Source organism: Desmodus rotundus, chromosome 12 (genome assembly GCF_022682495.2).
Source record: "Desmodus rotundus isolate HL8 chromosome 12, HLdesRot8A.1, whole genome shotgun sequence".
Taxonomy (NCBI): Eukaryota; Metazoa; Chordata; class Mammalia; order Chiroptera; family Phyllostomidae; genus Desmodus; species Desmodus rotundus.
The window spans coordinates 45,950,541-45,974,621 of NC_071398.1; the positions used below are offsets into that span (position 1 = coordinate 45,950,541).

A 24,081-nucleotide genomic window follows, 5' to 3' on the forward strand; every position below is an offset into this window, starting at 1 on the left:
ATAGTTTTAAAAAATTTATTGATTATGCTCTGGCCGGGTGGTTCAGTTGGTTGGGCATCATCCCGTACACCAGAAGGTTGTGGGTTTAATCCCTCGTTGGGGCGCATGGGGGAGGCAACCAATCGATGTTTCTCTCTCACATCCGTGTTTGTTTTTCTCTCCATAAAATCAATAAACATCCTCATCCTCAGAGAGGATTTTAAAAAGTATATGGATTACCTGTTGAAATATTTTGGATACAGAGGGCGAAATAAAATATATTATTTAAAGTAACCTGCCCTGGCTGGTGTGGCTCAGTGGATTGAGTGCCGGCCTGCGAACCAAAGGGTCGTCAGTTCAATTCCCAGTCAGGGCACATGCCTGGGTTATGGTCCAGGTCTCCAGTAGGAGGGCACTTGAGAGGCAACCACACATTAATGTTTCTCTCCTTCTCTTCCCCCGCTTCTCTCTAAAAGCAAATAAATAAAATCTTAAAAAAAAAAACTGGTTTCTTTCAACTTTTTCTTGAAATTGGTTATTAGAAAATTTAAAATCACACGTGGCCTGTGTTCTGTTTCCATCGGATCACGCCATTCGAGCATTCTAGGGCTTTACATGTGCTACTTCCTTTTACCTCTGCATGGCCCCATGGTAGAAAGACTAGTATTAGTCTTTTGTACAGATAAGGAAACCAGGGCAGAAGAGTAAAAGGCACAGATGCCAGAACCAGAGGGCCCAGAGTCAAACCTCAGCTCCGCCGCTCACGAGCTGTGTGACTTTTGGCAAATTATTTACCTCTCTGTGCCTTGGTTTCAGCCTCAGCGAAATGGGAATAATGACGACACTGGCTTCTCAATGAAGTGAGTGAGTCTGTGGGAAACCTGGGCACAAGGCCTGTGTCCCTGAGGCACTGATGTGAAAGTGATTACTGCAAAATGTTGCTGGTTAGATCCCTCCAGGCCCTTCTGGAAACCACTGGAGGCTCCCTTCTTCCTTCCTTCCTTCCTCCTTCCCCCACACCCGGTCCTGGGTTCTCTCTTCCATCACACGTGCCCCATTTCTTGCTGCTCCCCTGAGCAGGCAGTCCCGGCTCCCTTGCCTGGCTTTGAGGACTAGATTTTCCTGTGGCATTTTTTCAAACCCCGACTCGCACCAACCCCTGACTGGCTGGAGTCGCTGGAACACCCTCAGCATTTTTCACACCCAGAGGGCTTTGCACAGGTGGTCCCCTCCCCATGCTCCAGGAAGCCACTGGCTTGCAGGATCTTGCACCCAAATATCTCCCTGGCCCACAGGTCCCCACTGAGTTCACTGTCTTTCCCTAATCTCCCTCCTTCCCCGGGTTCCCCACTGTAGACCCAGTCACGGGGCCAGACCCACGGTCGTCTGTGCCACCCCCCAAGCCTGTCACTCTCAAGCCCTGTGCCTCCTGATCCCTGACTCTGCCCCTCCCTTTCCTCCATCCCCTTGGCTCAGCCCTTGTCCTCTCTCCCTGGACCCTCACCCAACCTCCTCTTTGGTCTCAAATCTCTCTCCCAGTCTGTCCGCCTCACGCCCCAGAGGAGACTTCCTGCATCTGGAGCTGACTGCCCCACTTCCCCTGCTCCCAGCCCTCTGTGCACACACAAAGTCCAGGGTCCTCAGTTTGGCAAAGACTCAGCAAAATGAGTCAGTGCTCCTGGGGACTGGAGGCAGGGCCACCTGCGACCCCCAGGGGTCAGCCACAGCTAGGCAGCTGGGGCATCCAGCCACCCCTCACCACCCTGCTGGCTGGCTCACCTGCTCCCCAGGGTAGGGCATCCTCCGCCTTCTCCTCCACCAGTCCAGGCACCAGACAGCAGCCACCAGCAGGAGGGCCAGGGGCAGCAGCAACAGCAGCAGGAGTAGCAGAGGGGCCGGAGCAGCTGGCAAGTCTGTGGCCTCCAAAGCCTTGGGACTCCTGGAGGGCAGCAGGGTGGAGGAGTCTGTGGGGTGACCAATGAGGAGGGTCAGGCCAGGCTAGTTTCCAGTGCCAGCTCTGTGGCCTCGGGTGGGTTGTTGGCCTCCCGGTGCCTGTCTCCTGATCTGTGTAGGGGGGACAGTTCTTATACCTGCGTCCTAAGTTGTCACAGAAATTGAATGAGTGCATATACAGAGGAGCCAGGGACAGTGTCTGGCACATAGGCAGGTCGCGTACTGATGGGCGAATGTGGTGATGGAACAAATGTTCCCAGTGCTTCTGGGTTGACTTGTTTATTCCTCTTCTTGCCCTGATGGTCTGTGAGCCGCATGTGAGTGACAGGCTCTTATCTGTCTTTTTTTAAGTTAAACAAAAAATTTTCTTTAATTTTTTAATTTTTAGTGAGAGAGGAAGAGGGGGGCGGGTAGAGAGAGATTGAAACCATGAGCTCGGCATATGGAGATGACACTAACCAATTGAGCTACCTGGCCAGGTAAAAAAAAAATTTTTTTTTTTTGTGGCTCAATGGACTGAGCGCCGGCCTATAAACCAAAGGGTTGCTGGTTGATTCCCAGTCAAGGCACATGCCTGGATTGTGGGCCAGGTCCCCAGTAGGGGGTGTGAGAGGCAACCACACACTGATGTTTCTCTCCCTCTCCTGCCCTTCCCCTCTCTCTAAAATAAATTTAAAACAAATTTTTTTTAAAGTCACGAGGGGACAAAATAAAAAAAAATCTTGATTAAGAGTAAATTTACTTTTTTTCTTTTTAGCTTTTAAAAAATGGCTCCTAGGAAGTGTACACTTAAACAGGCCCCTCTGCATAGACTGTGTTTCTGCAGCCCGGGGCTGCCTTAGAGACACAGGCAGGGGTTGCCGTCCCTTCTCAGAGATGGGTAAACTGAGGTCCGGAAAGGGGCAGGAACTTGGGGAACATGCCCCCAATCCCGCAGCCCACGGCGGGGGGACAGGGGGCGGGGTAGTGTATGAGACTGTGCACAGGGGTGCGCCGCTGTGAGGACGGGAGGTGGTGGCTGGGAGGGCTGGGAGCCTTTACCCGGCTGACACCGCAGCTCCAGGCAGCCAGAGAAATTCCAGCGGGTGATCCAGGGCTTCAGGGCCACCAGCTGCTCGGAGGTGTCCTGCAGGAGGTGGGAGATGTTGGTCTGGACGTAGCGAAGACAGCTGGGGATGGGCTGGGGGCAGGGGAGGGAGACGTCACCACCGCATCACTCCTTGCCTCTTCTCAGGCCGAGGGCCTTCCCTTACCAGCAACCAGACTGGAGAGGCCTCGGTCTCAGAGGGAGAGTTCGGACCACGCCTCCCCCTGGTTGCTAAGGGGAAGCATCCTTAGCAACACCCAGCAACAGGGCCCAAGGAAGCCCCTTCTAGAGTGTATTTAGATCCCCTCCTTCTCCTGGTTGCTAGGGGAGAGAACCCCTTAGCAACACCCCGGCAACAGGGCCTGAGGAATAAACTCAGCGTCGGTGGACTGGGCCCAGACCCCTGAGCACCCTCTGGTGCCCAGACGTGTTATTGCCCAGCAAGCAAGGGCCCGGTGAGCCTGCGGCCCCAGCCGCACCTCCCTTGAGTTGCCCCAATCGAAAACAATCTCCAATAAGGCCGAGCTGAGCTTCGTTTCCCATTCCCTAGGAAGGCATCTCACTCCCCTCACTTGCCCCCCAAGTTCAGGGCTGACCTGCATGGCACATAAGGTGACAAAATATATCTCTGTGTTGACATCCTCCAGCAGCTGTTGCATCTGGGCCCCGGCCACTGTCTTGAGCTGCTCCATGCAGCGCTGGGCCAGGACCAGGCGCCAGAAGGCCCCACAGAGCTTGTCCTAGGGAGAGACAGCCAGAGCCCTGGGTCCCTCGGGCAGAGAGGCTGGGGGTCTGAGGGAGGAGGGGTAGGGCCGGACTCCTGAGTCTGAGCAGGGAGGGGGCCGGGGGCCTGGTCCCCTGAGGGACGGTGCACCTAGAGTCTCTTTCCCACCTCCATCCCTGGCCCCTCCCACCTGGGACTCACGTCGTGCAGGTTGGTGGCCACAGCAACGGGGTAATCTTCAAGCAAGTAGTCAGACTGCGGGAGAGAACGGGTTCAGGGTGGGCCGAAGACGGGAGGAAAGGGACCTATGGAGAGAGAGGCCCAGGGAGCCGCGGATACGGAGAGCAGAGCAGGTGGGAACTCAGACTCAGCAACAGAACCTGCGGCTCAGAAGGGCCAGCAGGAGAGGGTGGAGGGGGGCGCTCACCAGCTTGCGGATGGTGTCAGCGAAGGTGGAGGAGATGGGGCTGTGGGGGAAGGTACAGTCTGGGGTCCCGCAGAGGCCCAGGCTCAGCAGCAACAGTAGCAGCAGGGGTGTCTGTGGGGAAGGGGTGCCTCTGTTGGCTCCACACCACTCCCCGAGGCTCCCCCAGACCCCCTTCCCCTTTCTCCTTTCCTGTGGTTCAGGTCATCTCCTCAATCTGGCTCATGGCTGCCCACCTCCGGCCTGTGGCCCTGTCTTTCTCTCCGCGTCTGCCCCCCACTGTCCAGCCCTCAGTCCCCTGTGCCCCAGCCCCCACACTTGGCCCTTTGATCTCCGTCTTGGCTCCCTCTGCCCTGCATCTTCTTTGCTCTGCCCACCCCTCCGCCCTTCCCTGCTCCTCTCTCCCATTTCTCCTTCCAGCTGGGTCCCCTCCAACCCATTGGTACTCACCTCCCTCTGGTTCTTCTCCCACCCCAGTTGCCTCCCCAACCTGTTCATCTCCCCACCTCTGTCTGCTGCTCCAACCCCTGCCCGTCTCCCTCCACCCCTGTCCAACTTCCTCCACCTCTCTGCATGTCCCCACCTGTCTGCCCATCACGACACAGCCCCCTGTCCCCCACCTGGTCCCTCCGGTATACGCACAGCTGGGCTCCAGGCTGGTGCCAACACTGTCATCTCCGCCAGTGGCCCCTCATGCCTGTAGCCAGATCTTGGAAGGGACAGAAGAGCAGGTCTCGGTCCCCCACACCCCAGCCCTTTCCTCACCCGCCCCTTCAACTCCCCGCCCCTCCCTCGGCCCCTTGATGTGGCTAAGTTTCTGCCTCCTTCTCCCTCGGGTTTCCTGCATGCGCTCCAGTTACAGTGAAAACTCATCTCCCCTTCTAAGAACCCTGACGTCTGATCCCTGGAACCCTCACCAGGGACCCGACCCCCTCTCCTCCTCCCTCAGCCCCAGGAGGGGCACCCCAGCCCCGCCCCTCGGGGACCCAGAGCCCATTTCTCCTCCCGCACCAGGCTTGCCCAGGCTGGGTGTGGAAGGGGACAGGCTGGGTGACACGGGGAGAGCGAAAGTGAAAGAAAATTTTGGAGGGGGTAATTGAATTGGGGTGGCTCGGTCAGAGCCCAGGGGCGCCACCTGGTGGTGGCAGGTGGCAGCTCACGCTCCAAAGGCTGCTGGCCCAGGAGGGCTGAGGGTGGGTCAGTGCTCCCGGGTGGGAAAGACTGAATGAGCAGCTGGGTCTGGAACCCGGATCCGCCTCCAACTAGAACCAAAGCACGCAGGGCGGGGAGGAGGTTTCCCTGGGCCTTTCACCTTCGCCTTGAACCTCAACTCTCCCCGCTCCCCATCTTCTGCATCAAGATGCTGGGGCCCATAGCGTTGGCAGGGACTAGTGACTATTGGCCTCTCACTGCCCACGCAGTCCAGTCCGTCAGCAAATTTCTTGGCTGATTGTCAAAATGCATCCAGAGTCCGTCCAATCACTTCTCACCACCCCCGTTCCAACCCCCCGCCCCGCCAGCATCACCCAGGGGGTCTGCCACCACCATCTCCCACTTGAAAACCACTGCAGCCCCCCTCCAGGCCTCGGCCCTCACCGCCCCTTCCCCATTTCCGTCTGTTCCCTGACGACCTAAATCAGCACGCATTCTCCCTCTGCTTCCTGTCACTCAAATGAAGGGACCAAGTCCTGACTGTGGCCCACGTGGACCTGCCAGATCTGGCCCGGGTCCCTCCCGGCCTTCTCGCTCTGCCTGGCTGCCTGGGACAGCACGCTCCTGCCCCAGGGCCTTTGCACACACCGCCAGATCCCTCACCCTGAATGCCCTCCCCCCACACACCCACTTGGCTTCTCCCCCAACTCATCCCCCGGCCTTTGCTCAAACACACAGGCAAAGCCTTCCCCCGTCACCCCTTTTCAAATTGTACCCCGCTTTGCTCCTTCCATCGTCACTTATCACCTTCTGGCACACCGTGCACTTTGCTTATCGTCTTCCTCGGCGGTGGCCCCCACCGGGAGGTCAGCTCCAGGCCCACGGCGGTGTCGGTTCACCCTGCTGGGTCTCCAGCACCGTCAGTTGCACTTGAATCAGAGCACGTGCTCAATCGGTATTTGCTCAGTAAGTAAGTGGATCCCGGCCTCTTCCCTTCTTCGCTATTGTATGAAAGAGAAAGCATCTGGTCTTCGTCCCGGTTTCCTGGGAGACAACCGCTAAGACCCTGGGCATTTCCCAGACGAGTGATGGGAGTGTCTTTGTTATACACCAGGGGCCCCCCTGACCTCACCTGAGCTTATGCTAATGAGAGGACTGGAGATGGGGGGCGTGGCTGGTCAACCCAGAAAAGACCAATCCCAAGGTTAGAGCGTTGGCGCTTTGAGACTCGAGATATCAGCCTAACTGGCCAACCCCCCACCTCCACCCTGGGCGGGGGTGGGGCGGGTGGGGGAGAGAGAGGACCGGAGGGGTGCTAGACACTGACCTCCACTTCCGCCTTTGTGGGCACAGGGCTTTGTCCTCTTCTGTCTCCTGTGTGACGGTCGTCATTAGGTTTAGGGCCCATTTGGATGACCCAGGATGATCTCTCAAATCTTCAACTGCATTATATCTGCCCAGAGTGTTTTAAGGTCACACACGTAGGTTCCAGGGGTGAGGATGTGCACATACCCTTTGGGGATCACTATGCAACCCACTACTGTCCCCCCAAAACTGTTGCCCACCAGTGGGCCTTCGCACATGCTGTTCCCTCTGCCTGGGATGCTCTCTGCTACTTGGGGTGTGTGTGTGTGTGATTTTATGATCAGTTTGTGCAGTTTGAGCAAAACTGCTGGGAAGCAAGATGCCCCTTGGCCACTTTTCTCGCCTAAGCAGATCTCCGTGGCACTTCCAGACTCAAGGCCATTACTCATCATCAGGGCGATGCCAGTCAAAGCCAGTGACAAGTCACGGCACACCTGTTAGAATGGCCCCTATGAAGAAGAGAGACCAGTGCCAGAGAGGATGCGGGGGAGAAAAGGGGAGCCCTCGCACACGGTTAGTGGGAATGTAAGCCGGTGCAGCCACTGTGGAAACAGTATGGAGTTTTCTCAGAAAATAAAAATAGATCAGCGATTCCACCCCTGGGTATACTGTATTTTGGCGTGTATAATGTGTGCTGTGTTGCCCAAATTTTTTGGGGGAAAATAAGGATGTGATTTATATGTGGGTATAATGATTCCATGCCATGGATATAATAATGGCCATAATGATCCCATGAATATCATGTGCATGGAATCCCATTATCTGTGGCAAACTACAATATATCCAGAGGAAATGAAACCAGTATCTTTTTTTAAATTTTTTTTATTTATTTCTAGAGAGAGGGGAAGGGAGGGAGAGAAATATCACTGTGTGGTTGCCTCTCACGTACCCACTACTGGGGACACTGCCCGCAACCCAGACACGTGCCCTGGCTGGGAATTGAACCAGCAGCCCTGTGTTTCACAGGCCAGCGCTCAGTCTGCTGAGGTACACCAACCAGGGCTGAAACCAGTATCTTAAACGGATGTCTTAAACCTGCACTCCCATGTTCATGGACAGCATTATTCACAAGAGCCACGTCACGGAGACAACCTAGGAGCCACTGGCAGATGAATGGAGAAAGCGGAGAAACACGAGCTGGGTGCTGTGGCTGCGTCATAGCCAATAAGGTGTGCCTGAGGCACCAGGACCGTTCATTGAGAAAAAGGGAAATAATGGAATACTATTCAGCCATAATATGTTGCAAATTAGTCAGCCATTTGCAGCAACCTGGAGAACCCCGACCTTCGGCTGGGGGAATGGGCCAGAGGAAGACAAACACTGTTTGACTGCACCTGTGGCGTCTGAAGAAGTCAAACTCATCACACTGAAGAGAAGGCTGGTTGCCAGGGGTTGCAGGTGAGGGGAAGACGGGACGGAGTTGGGCAAAGGATACACACTCCCATGTCGAAGATGAGTAAATTCTGGGGATGTGGTGAATGTACAGTGTGGTAAGTACGGTTAACAACACTGTATTCTGTGTTGCATGCTTGAAAATTGCTGAGAACAGATTTTACCAGTTCCCACCACACACACAGAAAGGTAATTATGTGGGCTGATGGGTGTGTCCATTAACTTGATTGTGATAACCATTTCATAATGCATATGCATATGAAGTAGTTTTGTGCACCTTGGCTGGTGTGGCTCAGTGGATCAAGCACGGGCCTGTGAACCAAAGGGTTGCCAGTTCGATTCCCAGTCAGGGCACATGCCTGGGTCATGGGCCAGGTCCCTGGTTGTGGGGCGCACAAGAGGCAACCGCACATTGATATTTCTCTCCCTCTCTTTCTCCCTCCCTCCCCTCTCTCTAAAAACAATAAAAGCTTAAAAAATTATGTTGTACAACAGAACTATATGCTTTATCTGGCAATCATACCTCATTAAAGCTGGGAAAAAAATCCTCAGTGAAGATGGCACTTTCCTGGGGAAGATTCCTTCCACCTGTCTGTCTCTCGCACCCACATACACACACAGACTGGGTAGGGTGCCTTCTCTGGGCTCTCACAGTGCCCCGAGCTTCCTCTATTATTATAGTACATGACATCTTAGCTTTTATCTGTGTCTTTTGGAACAGAGCCGAGCCTACCTCTCTTCTGCTCACAGACCCTCTATGGCTCCCTGAGTGCCCTTGGGACAAATTCCCAGCCCCTGCTGACAGCCTGACTTTAGCTCAGTGAAACCCATTTCAGACTTCTGACTTCCTGAATTGAAAGACAATACACTTGTGTGGTGTTACTTAAGCTGCTAACTTTGTGGTAACTTGTTACAGCAGCAACAGGAAACGGATACACCTTTCACCCACAAGAACATCGGTTGTGTGAGGCCACGTTGTCTGGCTCACTGCGGCCTCCCTCACAATGGACGTCTCAGTAGGTATTTGTTGATTGACAGGATGGCTGCAGCGACCAGGAACGCCCACCCTCTGGGCTGGCATGATTGGCTCCCAAGTGAAACCTGACCCAGGCTGGCCAATCAGATTCCGCCTCCTGGGGACGGGGCGCAAACCGTGGCCAGTGGTCTAGGCTGGTGGTCCATGGACCTGCCCGCAGTTGGCGCGGGCTGGCTAGCATCAGAATTAGTAGGAAGGGCACTGAGGCAGCCCACGGAATCTGGGAGGGGGCCTTGAAATCACAGATGGTAACGAGAGCCGTCCAGGGACTTTCCTCCGACTCTTGCATTCCTGTGTCTCTTCTGTCCAAACATCCACATCTGGGACCGGTAGTTTACTCGGAAGGTGCCCTTTCTCATGGGCTCCAAGGCCAAAATCAACCTCTGACAGCCGGCACTCATTAAGCACGTCCTGTGTACAGCTCAGAGCGAACCCAACTGGTTGTAACTACCAGCCCTGTTTTACAGATAAGGAGAGGGGGCTCTGAGCGGCCCAGGAGCTCTCCGGAAGTCACATGGCTACAGAGGTTTGAAGTAAGCAGATGGGCAGATGAGAGTCCTGAGATCGCACAGCCTACAGAAAGCACGTGCCCTGAAGCAGGGCTCACATTCAGGTTCCCAGGACCCGGGGTATCCGGATATGCATCTTGCCCTGTTTTCTCTAAGGTATCTCTGTAGCCTCCCAGGAAATTTCCTTTTATGCTAGTGAGTGGGGGTTTTTTTTGGCATAAAAAAGAATTCTAGCCCTGGCTGTTGTGTCTCAGTGGTTTGAGTACCGGCCTGTGAACCAAAGGGTTGTTGGTTCGATTCCCAGTCAGGGCACATGCCTGGGTTGCAGGCTGGGTCCCCAGTTAGGGGAACATGAGAGGTTACCACATATGGATGTTTCTCTCCCTCTCTTTCTCCCTCCCTTCCCCTTTGTAGGGAAAATGGAATCAGTCAGGCTCCCTCACCTGGATGTCCAGGGTAAAAAAACTTAGTAGTGTTCATATAACCTTGAGTCAGGGCCAGCACGTGTAAATGAAGCTCTGTTATAAAACTGAAGGTCAGTATTGGCACTTTGCCGGCTTGGTGTGCATTTAGTATATAAGGGAGTCGGCACTTCCTGCGGTGTCACACGCAGCTTGCAGCAGGCGTGGATCGCCCCACCCCAGAATAAAAGCATGTCAGATATCTCTATGGCTCCCCGAATTTTCTTCCGTCTGCCTGAATCCCATGTGAACCTGCCTGGCCTTGAATGGCTGCAAGCCACCCTCTCTCTCTCTCTCTAAAAAAAAAAAAAAAAAAAAAAAAAAAAAAAAAAAAGATTTCTAGAACATTGCTTTGCTGGAACAGCTCATGAGAGCTTTGAAAATTCAGGAATTCTGTCAGCCGAGGGATTGTTCAATCACCTGGAGCTTGACAGCTGACGCGGTGGGAGCATTTACACTGCGGACATCAGCACAAGTTCCTCACCGGGGCTTTTTATGGCTGAGAGCTACTGTGTTTTACTTTATACCAGCACACCACAGATTCTGAGGCCATGCGTAGGCCGAGAGGGACAAAGAACAGAAGCTGCCTGTTGGAGAAGAAACAAGAGGCCCTGCTGGCCTGTCCTGGGCTTCTCAAGGGTCCCTCTGTCTGTTTCACAAACGCTGTGCTGTACTGGCACCAGCCCACTAGGCTGCTGAGTCACAGCACTAAAGTGGCTTCGAAGAGCCCAAAAGTTATTGCTCGCTCCCTCCCTCAGAAGCACAGCCAACGCGGGTCAGGGTTTATTTGAGGGCACGGAAACCAAAATAAGAGGGAAGTTCCAGCCATCTGGAGTCTTGCCAGGGTCCAGCTCTTCTCCGTCCAAGATGGAGTGGGTGGCACTCAGGCATCAGTCACCCATGGGCAGCCACAGGGCCTTGGTCCGTGCTGCCTGCAGTTCGAGCTCGGGGCCTGCCCCTGCGGCATCCTGCTCCCAGGCCCGTGTGCAGCCCCTGTTCACCCACACGGGCTTCAGGTTTCCTGCGGAGGCCCACTCCACGAACTGGGAGCCCTGGCGTGGAGACAGTGGGGTGGTCAGCCTTTCCCCCAGCTTATCTGATGAGCAGCTGTGTCCTCGGCAACAAGGACTATTACTGAGCAGAGGCAGGAGGACTTGACCTGGGCCGTTGCTATACTGCTCAGCGGCTGGCATTCAAACCTTCCAGATGCTGAGGGAAACAGGCTTGACCTTTGTGGCTAGGGGACTTCCTCCCAGTTAGCAGCCCAGGTTCAAATGAGGCCTGAGGTTTTTGTTGACACAGAGTCCCCATCAGGAGGTTTAGGTAGACTAGGGGCTTCTAACTCTGTTGCTAGGGTGTGGTTCTTGGCAATGGGTTATCCAGTAAGATTAGGTCGTTGGGCCAGGCACATCTCAGGCCCTTGTTGCTAAGCACATCTTCCATAGCAACGAGGGCTCCGAGGGGGCAGGCCCTCAGAACCTGGTTGCCAAGGAGTTTGTCCCCCTTAGCAACGGGAGTTTCAAGGGGCAAAGCCATGTTCCCAGAATAGGAAGAGCCTATTGTGACATTTAAGACGCAGAAGAGGACAAAAGAGAGGATACCTGGGCAGACCCGAAATACCACAGTGCCTGGACGTCCTGGTGCAAGGCCAGGCAGCGGGCCAGGTGGTCCCGATCCCCTGTCACCACGTTCACCACGCCCGCTGGCAGCAAGGTGGCCATATCCTAGGGGATGGAGAGATGGGCCACCCAGGGTTGGGGGGAAGGAGTCTGAGACCCTGAGGGCAATGGGGGCAGGGCTGTGAGCATCCGGAGGAGTATAACAGGGCTCCCAGAAGGAATGGGACTGGGGTTACCATGGTTACCGAGGGGTAAGGGTGAGAGCTCAGTTCCATGTAGGTCTTGGGGCATATTTCATTTGCCCCAGGGGCTGCTGGGAGTAGCAGCAGGCAGGTGACTGTACCTGGCAGACCTCCAAGGCAGGGATAGGACAGGTCCCACTGGGCACCAAGACCACAGTGTTGCCATGGGCCAAGGCAGGGGCCAGCAGGGACACAAAGGCCAGCAGGGGGCGCTCGTCCGGGCACACAACAGCCAGCACACCCAGCGGCTCCCGAAGTCGGAGCACAGGACCCTTCAACTCAGCCACCTGCAGGGAGGGGCGGGGAGCAGGTCAAGGACAGGGCAGGGGTACCTGACCACCCTCCCATGGCCCCCTGCATCACCTGCCCCCTCCTCACACCCCCATCTTTGCTTCTCCATAACATCTCCAGTAATAATATAACCAGGTGATGGTTCAGAGCCAGATGGCCTGGTTTCAAGGTCCAGTCCACCAACTTTCGGCTATGTGACTTTGAGCGAGTTACTTAACCTCTCTGGGCCTTTGTTTCCCATATTTCAAATGAGGATAATAATAGAAGCTACCTCAGAGATTTGCTGTTCAAATGAAATGAGCTGCCCAGACTGGGTAGCTCAGTTGCTTAGAGCATCGTCCCAATGCATGGAGGTTGTGGGTTCGACCCTCAGGCAGGACACATACCTAGGGTGTGGGTTCAATCCCCAGTTGGGACACGCATGGGAGACAACCAATTGATATTTCTCTCTCACATCAATGTTTCTCTCTCTCTCCCCCACCTTCCTCTCTCTCAAATCAATAAACATATCTCACGTAAGGATAAAAAAACCCTTTACAACTGACATTCATTGATCTGCACACATTTTAAAGGGTACAAGTATGGGGGAGGGAGGTGGGTTTGGCTGGGGTGGGGTGGAGGGGTGGGGAGAAAATGCAGACAATTGTAATTGAACAGCAATAAAAAAATGTTGAAAATATAAAAACAAAGGGTACAATTTGATAAGTTCTGACACATGTACACACTCAGGAAGCCATCACAGTGAAGATCATGAACTTCATCCCCAACGTTTCCTTGTGCCCCGGTGACCCCTCCCTCGAACCTGGGCTCGAACCCTCTCTGCCCTCAGACAGCCACCGACCTGCCTGCCTTCTCTCACTAGAAACAAACCTGTATTTTCTACAACTTTCTAGATATGGAATCCCAATCTACACTGTTTTTGTAATCTTTTTAAAAAATAAATTTTATTTATTTTTATTTTACTTTTTAAAGACTTTATTTATTTATTCTTAGAGAAACGAGAAGAGAAGGAGAAAGAGAGGGAGAGAAACATCAATGTATGGTTGCCCCTCGTGCTCCCCCTACTGGGGATCTGGCTGCAACCCAGGCCTGTGCCCTGACCAGAGATCAAACTGGCAACCTTTTGGTTTACAAGACTATGCTCCAACCAACTGAGCCACACCAGCCAGGGCAGAAAAATGGCTAGTTTTATATAAAAGTTGGTAATTCTAAAATGTTGGCGAGGATGTATAGAAACTTAAGTGTGTATGTTACTAATGGGATAGCAAAATGGTATAACACTTTGAAAAACTGTTTGGCAGTTTCTCGTAAAATTAAATGTGCACCTGTAACACCATCTGGCAGTCCGATTCCTAGGGATTTACCCAGGAGCAATAAAAACTTTTATTCACACAAAGGCGTGCATGCGAACCGCTTATTCATAATAGCCAAAGGTATTCTGGCAACTGGTAAATGCAGGAACAAATACGGCACGTACCTAAGAGACTACTCTCCAGCAATAAAAAGGAATGTACCAATCTGTGCAACATGGATGAATCTTAAAACCAATGAAAGAGCCCCGGCTGGCGAGGCTCAGTGGGTTGAGCAATCTCCTGCAAACCAAAAGGTCTCTGGTTTGATTCCCGATCAGGGCACACGCCTCAGTTGCGGGCCAGGTCCCCAGTAGGGGGCGCATGAGAGGCAACCCATCAATGTTTCCTTCTCTTTCTCCCTCCCTTTCCTTCTCTCTTAAAACAAATGAATATTTAAAAAAAAAAAAAAAAAAAAAAAAAGCAACGAGAGAAACTAGAGACAAAACACTACACAGTGTGATTCCATTTACGATCTCCTGGAGGAAAAGTAAAAGGGCAGAAAGTTTAGTGGCTGCCAAACACTGGGAGCCGCGGGAAGGCGATTAGCCGCAAAGGGGTGGGAGAAAGCCTTCGGGGGATGAAAATGTTTCCTGTTGATTGTGAATGCATAACTGCATATATTTGTCAAACTTCATCAAACTGTAGAACTAAGAAGGTGGTTTCCTATGTGTATATGACACTTCAATTAAAGCCAAACTTTCAAAACTGTCAAAGAGCCCTGGCCGGGTGGCTCGTAGGCGAGAGCGTTCTCTCCCGACACACCAAGGTTGTGGGTTCGACCTCCGGTCAGGGCACACACGAGAATCAGCCAATGATTGCGTAAATAAGTGGAACAATAAATCGATGCCTCTCCCTCCCTAACAAAGCAGTAAATAATTTTTTGGAAAGGAAGACAGTCACGGTTATAATGCACTACATTGATTTCATGACCCAGTAATGAATGGGTCACTAAACATTTGAAACACTAATCTGAGGTATGCCCGTTATATAGATGAGGAAATTGAGAGGCACAGAGAGGCGAGGTTACTCGCTGGCGATCACAACTCGGGCCCAGGTCTCACTCCAGAGCCTTTGCCTGACCCCCTCCAGACTGCCCACTGACCCCTCTCACCAGCAGGCTGTGGCTCTGGGCCTGCGCACGAGCACCCCACGCCCGAAGCCTCCTCATGCTCAGTTCCACCTCTGCCTTGGCAGCCTTGGGCTCCGCTCCGTGCCTCTCTAGCCTCAAGGCCAAGGTGGGCTCCCGGCGCTCCAGGGCGGCTGCCAGCGCCCACAGCAGGGCTGCCCGGGCTCCTGGTGACTGGCCCACCCAGCTGTGGAGGACAGTATACAACAGGGGCTGATACCTTGGTTCTGGCTCTTCCCAAGCGCCCCTCCTCTGTCCACAGCCCCTCTCCCTGGGGGTCTCCCTGACGAAGAGAGTGAGGGGCCAGCCCCCATTCCGTCTGCCCTGGGAGCTTGGACTACACAGCCCACCAGCCCTCAAGGTCCAGACCCCATCGCCCATGAGCCCTGGGCATCCCAGAGTACCCTCACTGATACCTCGTGACCCCTGAGTTTTCCTGCGTGACCCCCACTCACCCAGGGGCAGCCTGGTGAGCGGCCTCCACGGCGCCTCGGACATCCTTGGCTCCGCCCTCGGCCACATAGCCATGGAGTTTGCCCTGTGAATCCTGGATGGGCCTGGAGCTCCGGGCCCCAGGAGCCTGGAAACGGCCCCCGATGAAGAGCCCGTAGGGGGGTGCTGGGCTGGAGTAGGGTGAGGTGTGAGGGCGGGTCCTGGGGCCAAGGTCTGCTCAGAGCCCATGAGCCTCCCCACTGGATGGACCACTCTGGCTCCCATGAGCCTCTGGCTGACTCCAAATTGTCAGCCCCATGAACCTCTGGGAGATCCTAGACCTTTACTGAGCAGAACTAGGCCTTCATCAGGCCTGGATGGTGGGTGTGAAGCCACGAGACCCACAATGCAATTTTCTGTGGGCCTCAGAGACCCTTCATGGCTCTAGGGAACCCCCTTTAGTCCATGGGAAGCCTGCCACAACCTCCTTTGGCCCCTTACACACCCTGAGGAGCTCTGGGAGATGTGGCCCCTCCAACAGCTCACCTGGGACCTGATTCTGGCCCAGCCGGTAGGGTCGAGGGGACAGCAAGGCCAAAGGTGTCATAGTTCAGATTCTCAGAAATGTAGGGCTGCCAGGCAGGGGTCCCCGAGGGTCGCAGGTACTCATACAGACCCTGTGAAGGGCACAGTATCAAAGGTATGCCTGGTGGGCACCGGGCTGACGAAGGGGCGGTGATGGCGGCGGGGGGGGGTGGGGGGCACTCACATCTAGGCCCCCATGCCGGGACGACCCACTCTCCCTGCAGCCACCTGTGGGCACCGCGGGGTCTCTGAGGCCGTGGGCATTGACCCAGACGGTGCCCACCTGGAGCCTGTGGGGAGATGGGGCATCAGAGAGAAAAACAGGAAGTCGAGGGGGTGGGGAGTCAGAGAGGCTGGGGACACAGACCCAGAGACAGATGAAGACACTAGGACGGAAGTGTGGGCCACCCCACAGGCCGCTCCTTGTGCCCCAGCATGCGACTGACCCGTAGCCCAGCTCCAGGGCCTGCCCCAGCCTCTCGCTCCACACACTGGCGCTGCTGCCTCTCGGCGTCCCATTGGCCATGGCAAGCGCCTCCTTGGCCGTGCGGAATGGGGAGGCCATGACCAGAGGCCATGGCACCTAGAAGGGTGATGAGCAAGTTCACGCAGCCTGGCCAGCCCCTCCCTCCAATACTCACCTCCATTAGGGGACCAGTGGCCAGGAGTCAGCAGCCCGAGACTGAGGCCAAGTGGTCCCGCAGGGGCCTCTGAGGCTGCCCGTGTCTGGGTGCAGATAGGTGGATGGAATAGGATCTCTGGGACGCTAGGGGGCTCACCTCTGCCTGGGTGCACGGGGAGGCTGGGGGCAGGTCAGAGACCAAGGTTGGGGGAAAGAACGGGCTGTCGGAGGGCACGTCACCAGCCTGGAACACCTGGGGAGAAAGAAATGGACCTGGGGGTCTACTCCCATGTGACTCTTCCCCAAGAACTCCTCCCTGAGGCCTGGGTCCCTCCTCCCCTGGCACCTGTGCACCCTGGCTCACCTGTGCACCCTGGCTCTGGGCCTCTCGCACATAACGCTGGGCCAGGTCACGTGCAGCGGCCCCTCGGGCCCCCATGTCCACGGCCCCATCCAGCCCATGGCCTCCCCGAAGCCGCCCCATCCGCGCCTGCAGCCGCCTCATCGTCTCGTCCCACACAGACTCCTGGATGAGAAGCCTGAGGCCCCCCTGTTAGGAAAGGAGATATCAGGGTGGGCCAGCTCAGGGCCCATGTTGGGGGACAGGTCCCCACACACGGACGAGACTCAGGGACACAAATGCAGAGACCAAAGGAGGGCCAGGGAGATGTGGCCAAGGACCCTGGACACTCTCTGAGGCCCCAGGCGGACCCCAGGCAGGAGGTGGAGTTACACAAAGTTGGTGATTCAGAGTGAACACAGAGGTGAGAAAACCTGCGACATCAACACTCAGAACAATGGGGAATCCTACAGAACAAGAGACACAAGCCCCACCCCCGAGAGCCCAGGACAGCCGGGCAGGGAGGTTCGGAAATCTGAGGGGATGAGGAGTCCTAGGCATGCGGTGGCGTAAAGATGGCTTCGGGACACCAGTAACTGAAGGTCAAAATGAACAGAGACATGGGGCCCCAAGGTCTGGAGACAGACGACCTTGGCCCCCAGGCCATTAGAGGACCCCGGCCCATGGGTCTCACCGGGCTGCGGTCAGACCAGGCTGCATCCACGACAGCCTCCACGGCTGAGTCCACATCTGCCGTATCTGTCACCAGCAGCAGTGACTCGGTCCCCAGTGCCAGGCCCAGCTCGGGACCCATGCCTGCCAGCGTCCGCCGAAGGACACGTCCTTCCTGAGGGACAACCCCCCGCATGTTTCAGCTGGAGGGGAACAGCCTTCTGGCCCCCCAGCCGTGTCCCGTCACCCTCCTAGCCCTGAAGATACCTCCACCGATCCGCAGAAGGCCACCTTCTGGACCCCAGACCTGCTGGCCAGGACAGGTGCCAGGGAGGTGGGGCCACTGAGCACGTTGAGGATTCCCGGGAATGCACCTAGTTCTCCTGCCAGCTGGGCCAGGAGGAGGGGTGTCGGGGAGGCCGGGGGCACGAGGACCACCACAGTGCAGCCTGGAGAAGGCAGGTAGCTCAAGGACCTGAGAGTCCAGGCCCCAAGCCCCTCCTCCCTCAGACCCAGGAGTCTAGGCCCCCAGCCCATTATTTACCTACAGCCAGGGCAGGGCAAATCCGCCACATCATCTCAAGGAAGGAGAATGTGGGCGGCAAGATGACACCAATCACTCCTGCGAGAACAAATTAGGCGACTGGGACAGGCACTGCTGGGTCCTGACAGAGGAGGGTGCTGGGGTCAGGACTCCTGCTTCTTACCCATGGGCTCCCAGCCTGCCAGCGCCTCCTCCTGGCTGTGTGCCTGAATTGCATGGTACTGGAGCTGCTGCAGGGCCAGGGGGACATCTCTGTCTCGGACCTCTCGGACAGCCCGCCCAGTGACCAGGGACTCAAGGGTCCACAGCAGCCGCTGGTGTTTCTGGATCATCTTGGCCAGCCTGTGGAGAAAGCAAGGGGGACGGTCAATTCCCAGTGCCCCTTGGCCTGATAAGGGTCTTGGAACATATCCCATATACTTGGACTACAAAAATCCCCATGAACCCCTGGGACCCCCCCACCATTTACCAGGGGAGGACACTAGAGATTCATGGGAAATGTAGTCCGGAAAACAAACCTGAGGCTGCTGTGTGAAGATTTTGTACACCTTTAACCCCCAGTGGTACAGGGGCTTAACTCTAATCTCAATTACATTTTGGGAAATGGAATCTTTGTTTCTAGCTGCCCCAGGAAGTTGCTGGAAAATGGGCTCTGAGGATCCACCAGCCCTGATGGGCCCCAAGGATATTCTGGGAAATTAGGCCTTTATTACTACTAGTCCCAATGAATAGTGAGAAATGGATGTTTTAGTTTCTCAAGGCCCCAAGGCATGCTGGGAATATCAGCCTCTGTGGCCAATGAATTCAGTGTGATGTTGGGAACCAGAGTCATCTTTTCTCAAGTTCTTCCCCACCTCCCGGCGTCCACACCTCAGCTGCATCACCTGGTCAGGTGCTGGGCCCGGGAGACCCCGGGGAGTCTGCTCCAGCTCTCCAGTGCGGTCCTGGCCGCCTCCACGGCTGCCACCACATCCTCAGACTGGGCCTGGAGGCAACTGGCCAAGTACTCTCCTAGGGAGAGGAATGGGGGGGGACCGAGATCAAAGAAGGGAAAGGCTGTGTTAGAACAGGAGAGGGTGGAGATTTCCAGAGACTCGGAGCAGGTAGTAAGGGTGGTCCCCAGCTCTGCCGAGGGTCTCAGTTTTATCACATGACAAACGGGGATAAACCTATTGGTCATCGCTCTGGCTGCCTGCTGCAGCAAGGAAAGGAGTTTTGTAGATGGTGACTCCCAAAAGCGTCTTGTGCGACTTGGGACCATATTAGAATAATTATTATCAGGAGCAACAAGAACTCTCAGCCTTCTCCCGCCACCAGCTTGAGCAAAGAGAATGGGGTGTCTCTGGGGGTGATAGCTGGGGGCACGGATCCCTCTCCCTCCCCTGATGACTAGGGGACACCGCCTACCTGTCACAGGATCCTGGCAGGGAACCGAGTTCCTGTGTTCTGGCTTTAGCCACTTTCCATCTACATAGTGACCCAAGCACCGGTCCTGGGTGTGCAGCCAGGCCTGGGTGGGAGAGGGGTGGAGACAGTTTGGAATGAGGTCTGGGAGGAAGCTAGGGGAACTCAACCCCACCCAGTGTTCTCTGGGAGGGAAACACCTTCCCCCTTTTGCCCCATCCGCTAATTCTTTTCCTGTGTAGGTGGAAATACACGTAAACCTAAGGGACATGTAACAGAAATTCACCATTTTCAAGTGTACAATCCAGTGACACTTGGTATGTTCACGGCGTGGTACAACCATCACCTCTAACTCCAGAACATTTCATCACCCCCAAAGATAACTCTGTAGCTCTTTAGGCAGCCATTCTCCCTCCCCCAGTGCCCCCAACTCCTGGTCAGTACTAATCTGCTTTCTTATTTATTTATTTTTAAAGAGAGGGGAAGGGAAAGAGAAAGAGGGAGAGAAATATCAATGTGTGGTTGCCTCTCGTGTGCCCCCTACTGGGGACCTGGTCCGCAACCCAGGCATGTGCCGTGACTGGGAATCAAACCAGCGACCCTTTGGTTTACAGGCAGGCACTCAATCCACTGAACCACACCAAGAAGGGCCTAATCTGCTTTCTGTCTGTATGGATTTGCCCATTCTGGGCATTTCAAAGAAGTGCGACCCTACCCTATGTGTCTTTTTGTGGCTGGCTTTTCCCACCCAGCATGGTGTTTTGGAGGTTCATCTGTGTCACAGCCTGTTTCAAGGCGTCTCTTTATGGCTGTATGACATTTGGTATCTGCACTGACCACATTCTGTTTATCCATTTGTCAGCTGATGTGTACTGGGGGCTGCTTCCGCTTTTTGGCTACAGGGAATTGTGCTGGTAGAAATGTTCACGTACAAGTTTTTCTTTGTGCTCCAGGGACCCTTGCCAGGGCCCTGGAAGCAACGCCCACGAGACCATGTGGCTCCTGAGCCAGGTGGCACCCGCACCCACCTGTGGAATGGCGTTCCCTTCCATCTCAGCTGTCATCACCTAGGGAGTGGGTGTGGACCCTCACGGAAGACAGGCCAGGGGCAGTTTATTAGGTGGTGATATGTCTAACCCAGCCCAAGGCGTCACACATGGGCTTTGCAGAGAGCAGTCTGGTGAGGGGACCCTGGAGCGAGGGGCCACACGGCCAGGGTTGGAGTCCTGCCTCTGGGACTTACTCATTGTGCAACCTAAGCAGGTCTTATAATACCCTGGCCTCTGCTAAGCCACCTGGAAGTCGGGGCTGACAGTCCCCCCTCCACTTCACAAAGCTGTGGTGAAGATTAAATGAATCATATGTATTATATAGTCAGAACAGTACTACTTAAGACTTTCTATTAATGTTTTAATTATTTTAAGGTTTTATTTACTTATTTTTAGAGAGGGGAAGGGAGGGAGAAAGAGAGGGAGAGAAACGTCAATGTGTGGCTGCCTCTCACGTGCCATCTACTGGGGACCTGGTCCACAACCCAGGCAGGTGCCCTGACTGGGAATCGAACCAGCAACCCTTTGATTCGATGGCCAGCACTCAATCTGCTGAGCCACACCAGCCAGGGCTGACTTTCTATTAATTTTATTGCATCTCTCCCTCCACACGGGCTTCATGTTTCTCTCTGTCCCTGGTCGTGTCTTCTCCAAATCCTTGCTAAGTCTAAGGCACACTTCCCACTTTTTCCCAAACTCTTCTCTCAGCATCCCTGATGCCAGTCTCGTGATTTTTCTCTTCCCCTGACAACAGGCCCTTCTCCTTATTTTGCCCTCAAGTCAAATGATCAGCCACAAGTTCCTAATTCAAACCCCACCCTGCTGGGGGAAAGAGTTTGAAACAGTTGAGGGTGTCTGAACCTGAGCTAGCCTATTAATATCTATTAATATGTGTAGCCCTGGCTGCTGTGGCTCAGTGGACTGAGTCCTGTGCACCAAAGGGTCGCCGGTTCAATGCCCAGTCAGGGCACACGCCTGGGTTTGGGGCCAGGTCCCCAATAAGGGGCACGTGAGAGGGAACCATACATTGATGTTTCTCTGCCTGTCTTTCTCCCTCCCTTCCCCACTCTCTAAAAATAAATAAATAAAGTCTTTAAAAAATCAATTAATTCATTGATATTAAAGAATGACTGGTAATGGTAAGCCTATTAATGGCATGGTGGTGATGATCCACAATGAGCCCTTCTGTGTTAGAAATGAGGAATCAAGTATTTATGGGAAAATAACACAACACCCGGAATTTAAATCACTCCAGCAAAAGAGAACAGGAAGCGGTGCAACCCTGGACCAAATGTCGATGATGGCTGAAGCCGCGTGATGGGTGCATGTAAGTCCATAAAGTATTCAATGGAATTTGGCGAAATTTTCCCCCAAAGGAAAACAAAGCCCTAAATGAATGCCCACGGGGTCTCGGCAGACCACACTGGCATGACAGAGGGCCCGGTGGAGACTGGGAAGCCGCAGCCCGTCTAATACTGACTGTCGCTAATGGATCCAGATGACTTTTGTCAGGGGATGTGGGTCAAAGGTTGCCAAATTTGGGAATTTTATTTTCAACACAAGCTGGAATCCCGGATGTTTACATGGAATTAGTTGTCCATTAATTCACATTTTTACAAATCAAGTTTGGGCCAAAGAAAACATGTTTGTTGGCTGAATCTGGGCAACAGACTGTAAGTTTGAGACCTTTGCTTGGGGAGAGGTGGGGGTACCACAGGCTCTGGAATCTGAGGGCTCGGGTTCAAATCTCAGCTTTCTCTATTGAGCTGTCGACCATGGGCAAATTACCTCTTCAAGCCTCTATGTGCTATCACTAGAATAATGACCATCAGCCCCTTTTGCAGCGGCTCTGTGGGGGGACTCTGTGCGATTATGATGAGCACAGACCATATTATATAGAAAGCAGCCAACAGCCCTGGCTGCTGTGGCTCAATGGATTGAGCTCTGGCCTGTGAACCAAAGGGTCACCAGTTCAATTCCCAGTCAGGGCACATGCCTGGGTTGTGGGCCAGGTCCCGACTAGGGGGCCCACGAGAGGCAACCACACATTCTTGTTTCTCTCCCTCTCTTTCTCCCTCCCGTCCCCTCTTTCTAAAAATTAATAAATAAAACCTTCAAAATGCTCTATTGGATACCAACTTTTAAAATAAAGCTGCCAATAAATACAAGCCACTATCACATTACTATTTCATGATATTCCACTTCCAACCTCCAAGTGTGGGTATTCTCCGTACATTGTCCCAGTTCTCTTCATCTGAGTCTATTTCTCTAGATAATCTTGTCACTCCAACGGTTCATATCTTTCTACATTGGCGCCTCCCAGGTCCCTGTCTCCAGACCTGAGGCTCACAGTAGTATTGGACTGCTGCACCTGGCTCCCGCCTGTCCCCAGGCCCCTCACACCCTCAGTATGGGATAACTCAGCTCAGCATCTTTTCCCAAAAGCCTGCACTTCCAGGGTTTACCAGGGAGGGAGGGGGAAAGGCCACCCAGTCACAGGGCCAGACCCCAAGAATTGTCCCTGCCCTCTGTATTCCCCAAATCCTGTTCCTCCTGCATCCCTGCCTCACTCCCTCCTTTCCATCTCCACGGCCGGCGCAGACTCTGGTCTCTTCTTCTTCCACTTGGGCTATTATTCTAGCCTCCTCCTCCTCTCCCTCAAGAGAAGCCCAGGCTTCTCACGCTTGGGTGCTGGAGGACCCTGCGAGTTGGTCATAGCCTCATGGGGGGATTCTCAGGGACCTGAGAAATTACAGAAAATTCGAGGCACCTTCCTCATCTACAGGAGCTCCCAAAACGTTGTGGGAGACCCTGAGGGATCACAGGAGTCCTAGGAAATTTCTGAACACCGAGGTTCACGGGAGCATCATCAGGATTTTAAGAGGCCCTGAGGATTATGGGGGCCCCACGGGACATTCTGAGAGATATGGGGGGGGGGCTCACGAGAGTACTCTTAGGGGTTGTATAAGTTCAGATGTATTCTGGGGTTCTGGGAATTCTCGAGATCAAAGAAGTCCCACAAGTAGAGAGGACCCTAAGAAATCACGGGGACTCCACGGAGGTTCCAGGAGATTAAGGGAGCTCCACAAGAATCCTGGGGGGTGCCCTGGAGGACCACGGGAGGCACAGGACGTTCTGAGGAATCATGGGAAGTCTGCGGGGATTCAAATGTTCGTTGGAAGATCATGGGAGCCCCACAGGAATTGAGTCCCGGGGAACCACGGGAGGTTCTGAAGGAACTCTGAGGAATCACTGGAACCCCGCAGTGGGAGGTGTATGAGGAGTCGGGGAAACACCGCCGTGAGCTCGGGCCGTGCAGCACAACTACTAAAAACCAGGAGAACAGACTAAAAGGTTAAGAGGCAACAATCGCAAAATACTCAAGCGAACGCCCTCCGGGAGTGGGTTCCACAGGACCGCAGAAATCTCTGGAGCTGAGTGGGGGCGGAGTCGCTGAGCTGCCGCACAGGGTCACGGGAGTCCATGCGCAAAACGGGGCGGGGCGGGTGTACAGGGGAGGGGGATGGGCAGCGCTGGCCAGGCAGGCCCTCACCAGCACGCATGCGTGGCTCTCCGGCACCGGTCCGTACTCCAGCGTGGAGAAGATCTCTCGCGCGCGGGACTCTGTGCGCGTGGCAGCCATCACCCGTCTAGACCACTTTCCACCGACTGCAGGGCCCTCTGCCCAAGGAAACCTTGAGGTCCAAAGGGTGGAACCGCC

At 54.5% G+C, this 24,081-nt stretch overlaps 2 protein-coding genes across 12 annotated transcripts; both read right to left on the bottom strand.

The window, feature by feature from the left end:
- Nucleotides 1-33: 33 nt before the first annotated feature.
- On the bottom strand, nucleotides 34-6,298 carry FLT3LG (fms related receptor tyrosine kinase 3 ligand). Of its 10 annotated transcripts, none has more exons than XM_053916290.2 (8): nucleotides 6,127-6,298; nucleotides 4,810-4,876; nucleotides 4,171-4,281; nucleotides 3,945-3,998; nucleotides 3,616-3,759; nucleotides 2,974-3,112; nucleotides 1,759-1,943; nucleotides 38-448 (listed from the first exon to the last, which is right to left on the bottom strand). In XM_053916290.2, exons 2-8 carry the CDS (start codon nucleotides 4,840-4,842, stop codon nucleotides 332-334), a joined length of 783 nt encoding a protein of 260 aa, XP_053772265.1. In that variant the 5' UTR covers nucleotides 4,843-4,876; nucleotides 6,127-6,298; the 3' UTR covers nucleotides 38-331. The 10 variants fall into 10 exon arrangements, with proteins under 10 accessions (XP_053772261.1, XP_053772265.1, XP_053772264.1 ...); XM_053916289.2 differs by having other exon boundaries at nucleotides 6,095-6,298; XM_053916291.1 differs by lacking the exon at nucleotides 6,127-6,298 and adding an exon at nucleotides 5,480-5,499.
- Nucleotides 6,299-10,832: 4,534 nt separating this feature from the next.
- Nucleotides 10,833-24,081, bottom strand: ALDH16A1 (aldehyde dehydrogenase 16 family member A1; the record flags this gene model as incomplete). 2 transcript variants are annotated; one of them, XM_024566440.4, is given in 17 exon segments in its annotated part: nucleotides 10,833-11,134; nucleotides 11,684-11,806; nucleotides 12,045-12,230; nucleotides 14,698-14,899; nucleotides 15,168-15,335; nucleotides 15,691-15,821; nucleotides 15,914-16,019; nucleotides 16,176-16,312; nucleotides 16,509-16,604; nucleotides 16,716-16,901; nucleotides 17,386-17,538; nucleotides 17,631-17,812; nucleotides 17,908-17,985; nucleotides 18,071-18,249; nucleotides 18,792-18,918; nucleotides 19,315-19,417; nucleotides 23,914-24,081. In XM_024566440.4, coding segments are annotated over 17 exon segments (2,487 nt in total), but the record flags the coding sequence as incomplete, so codon positions are not given.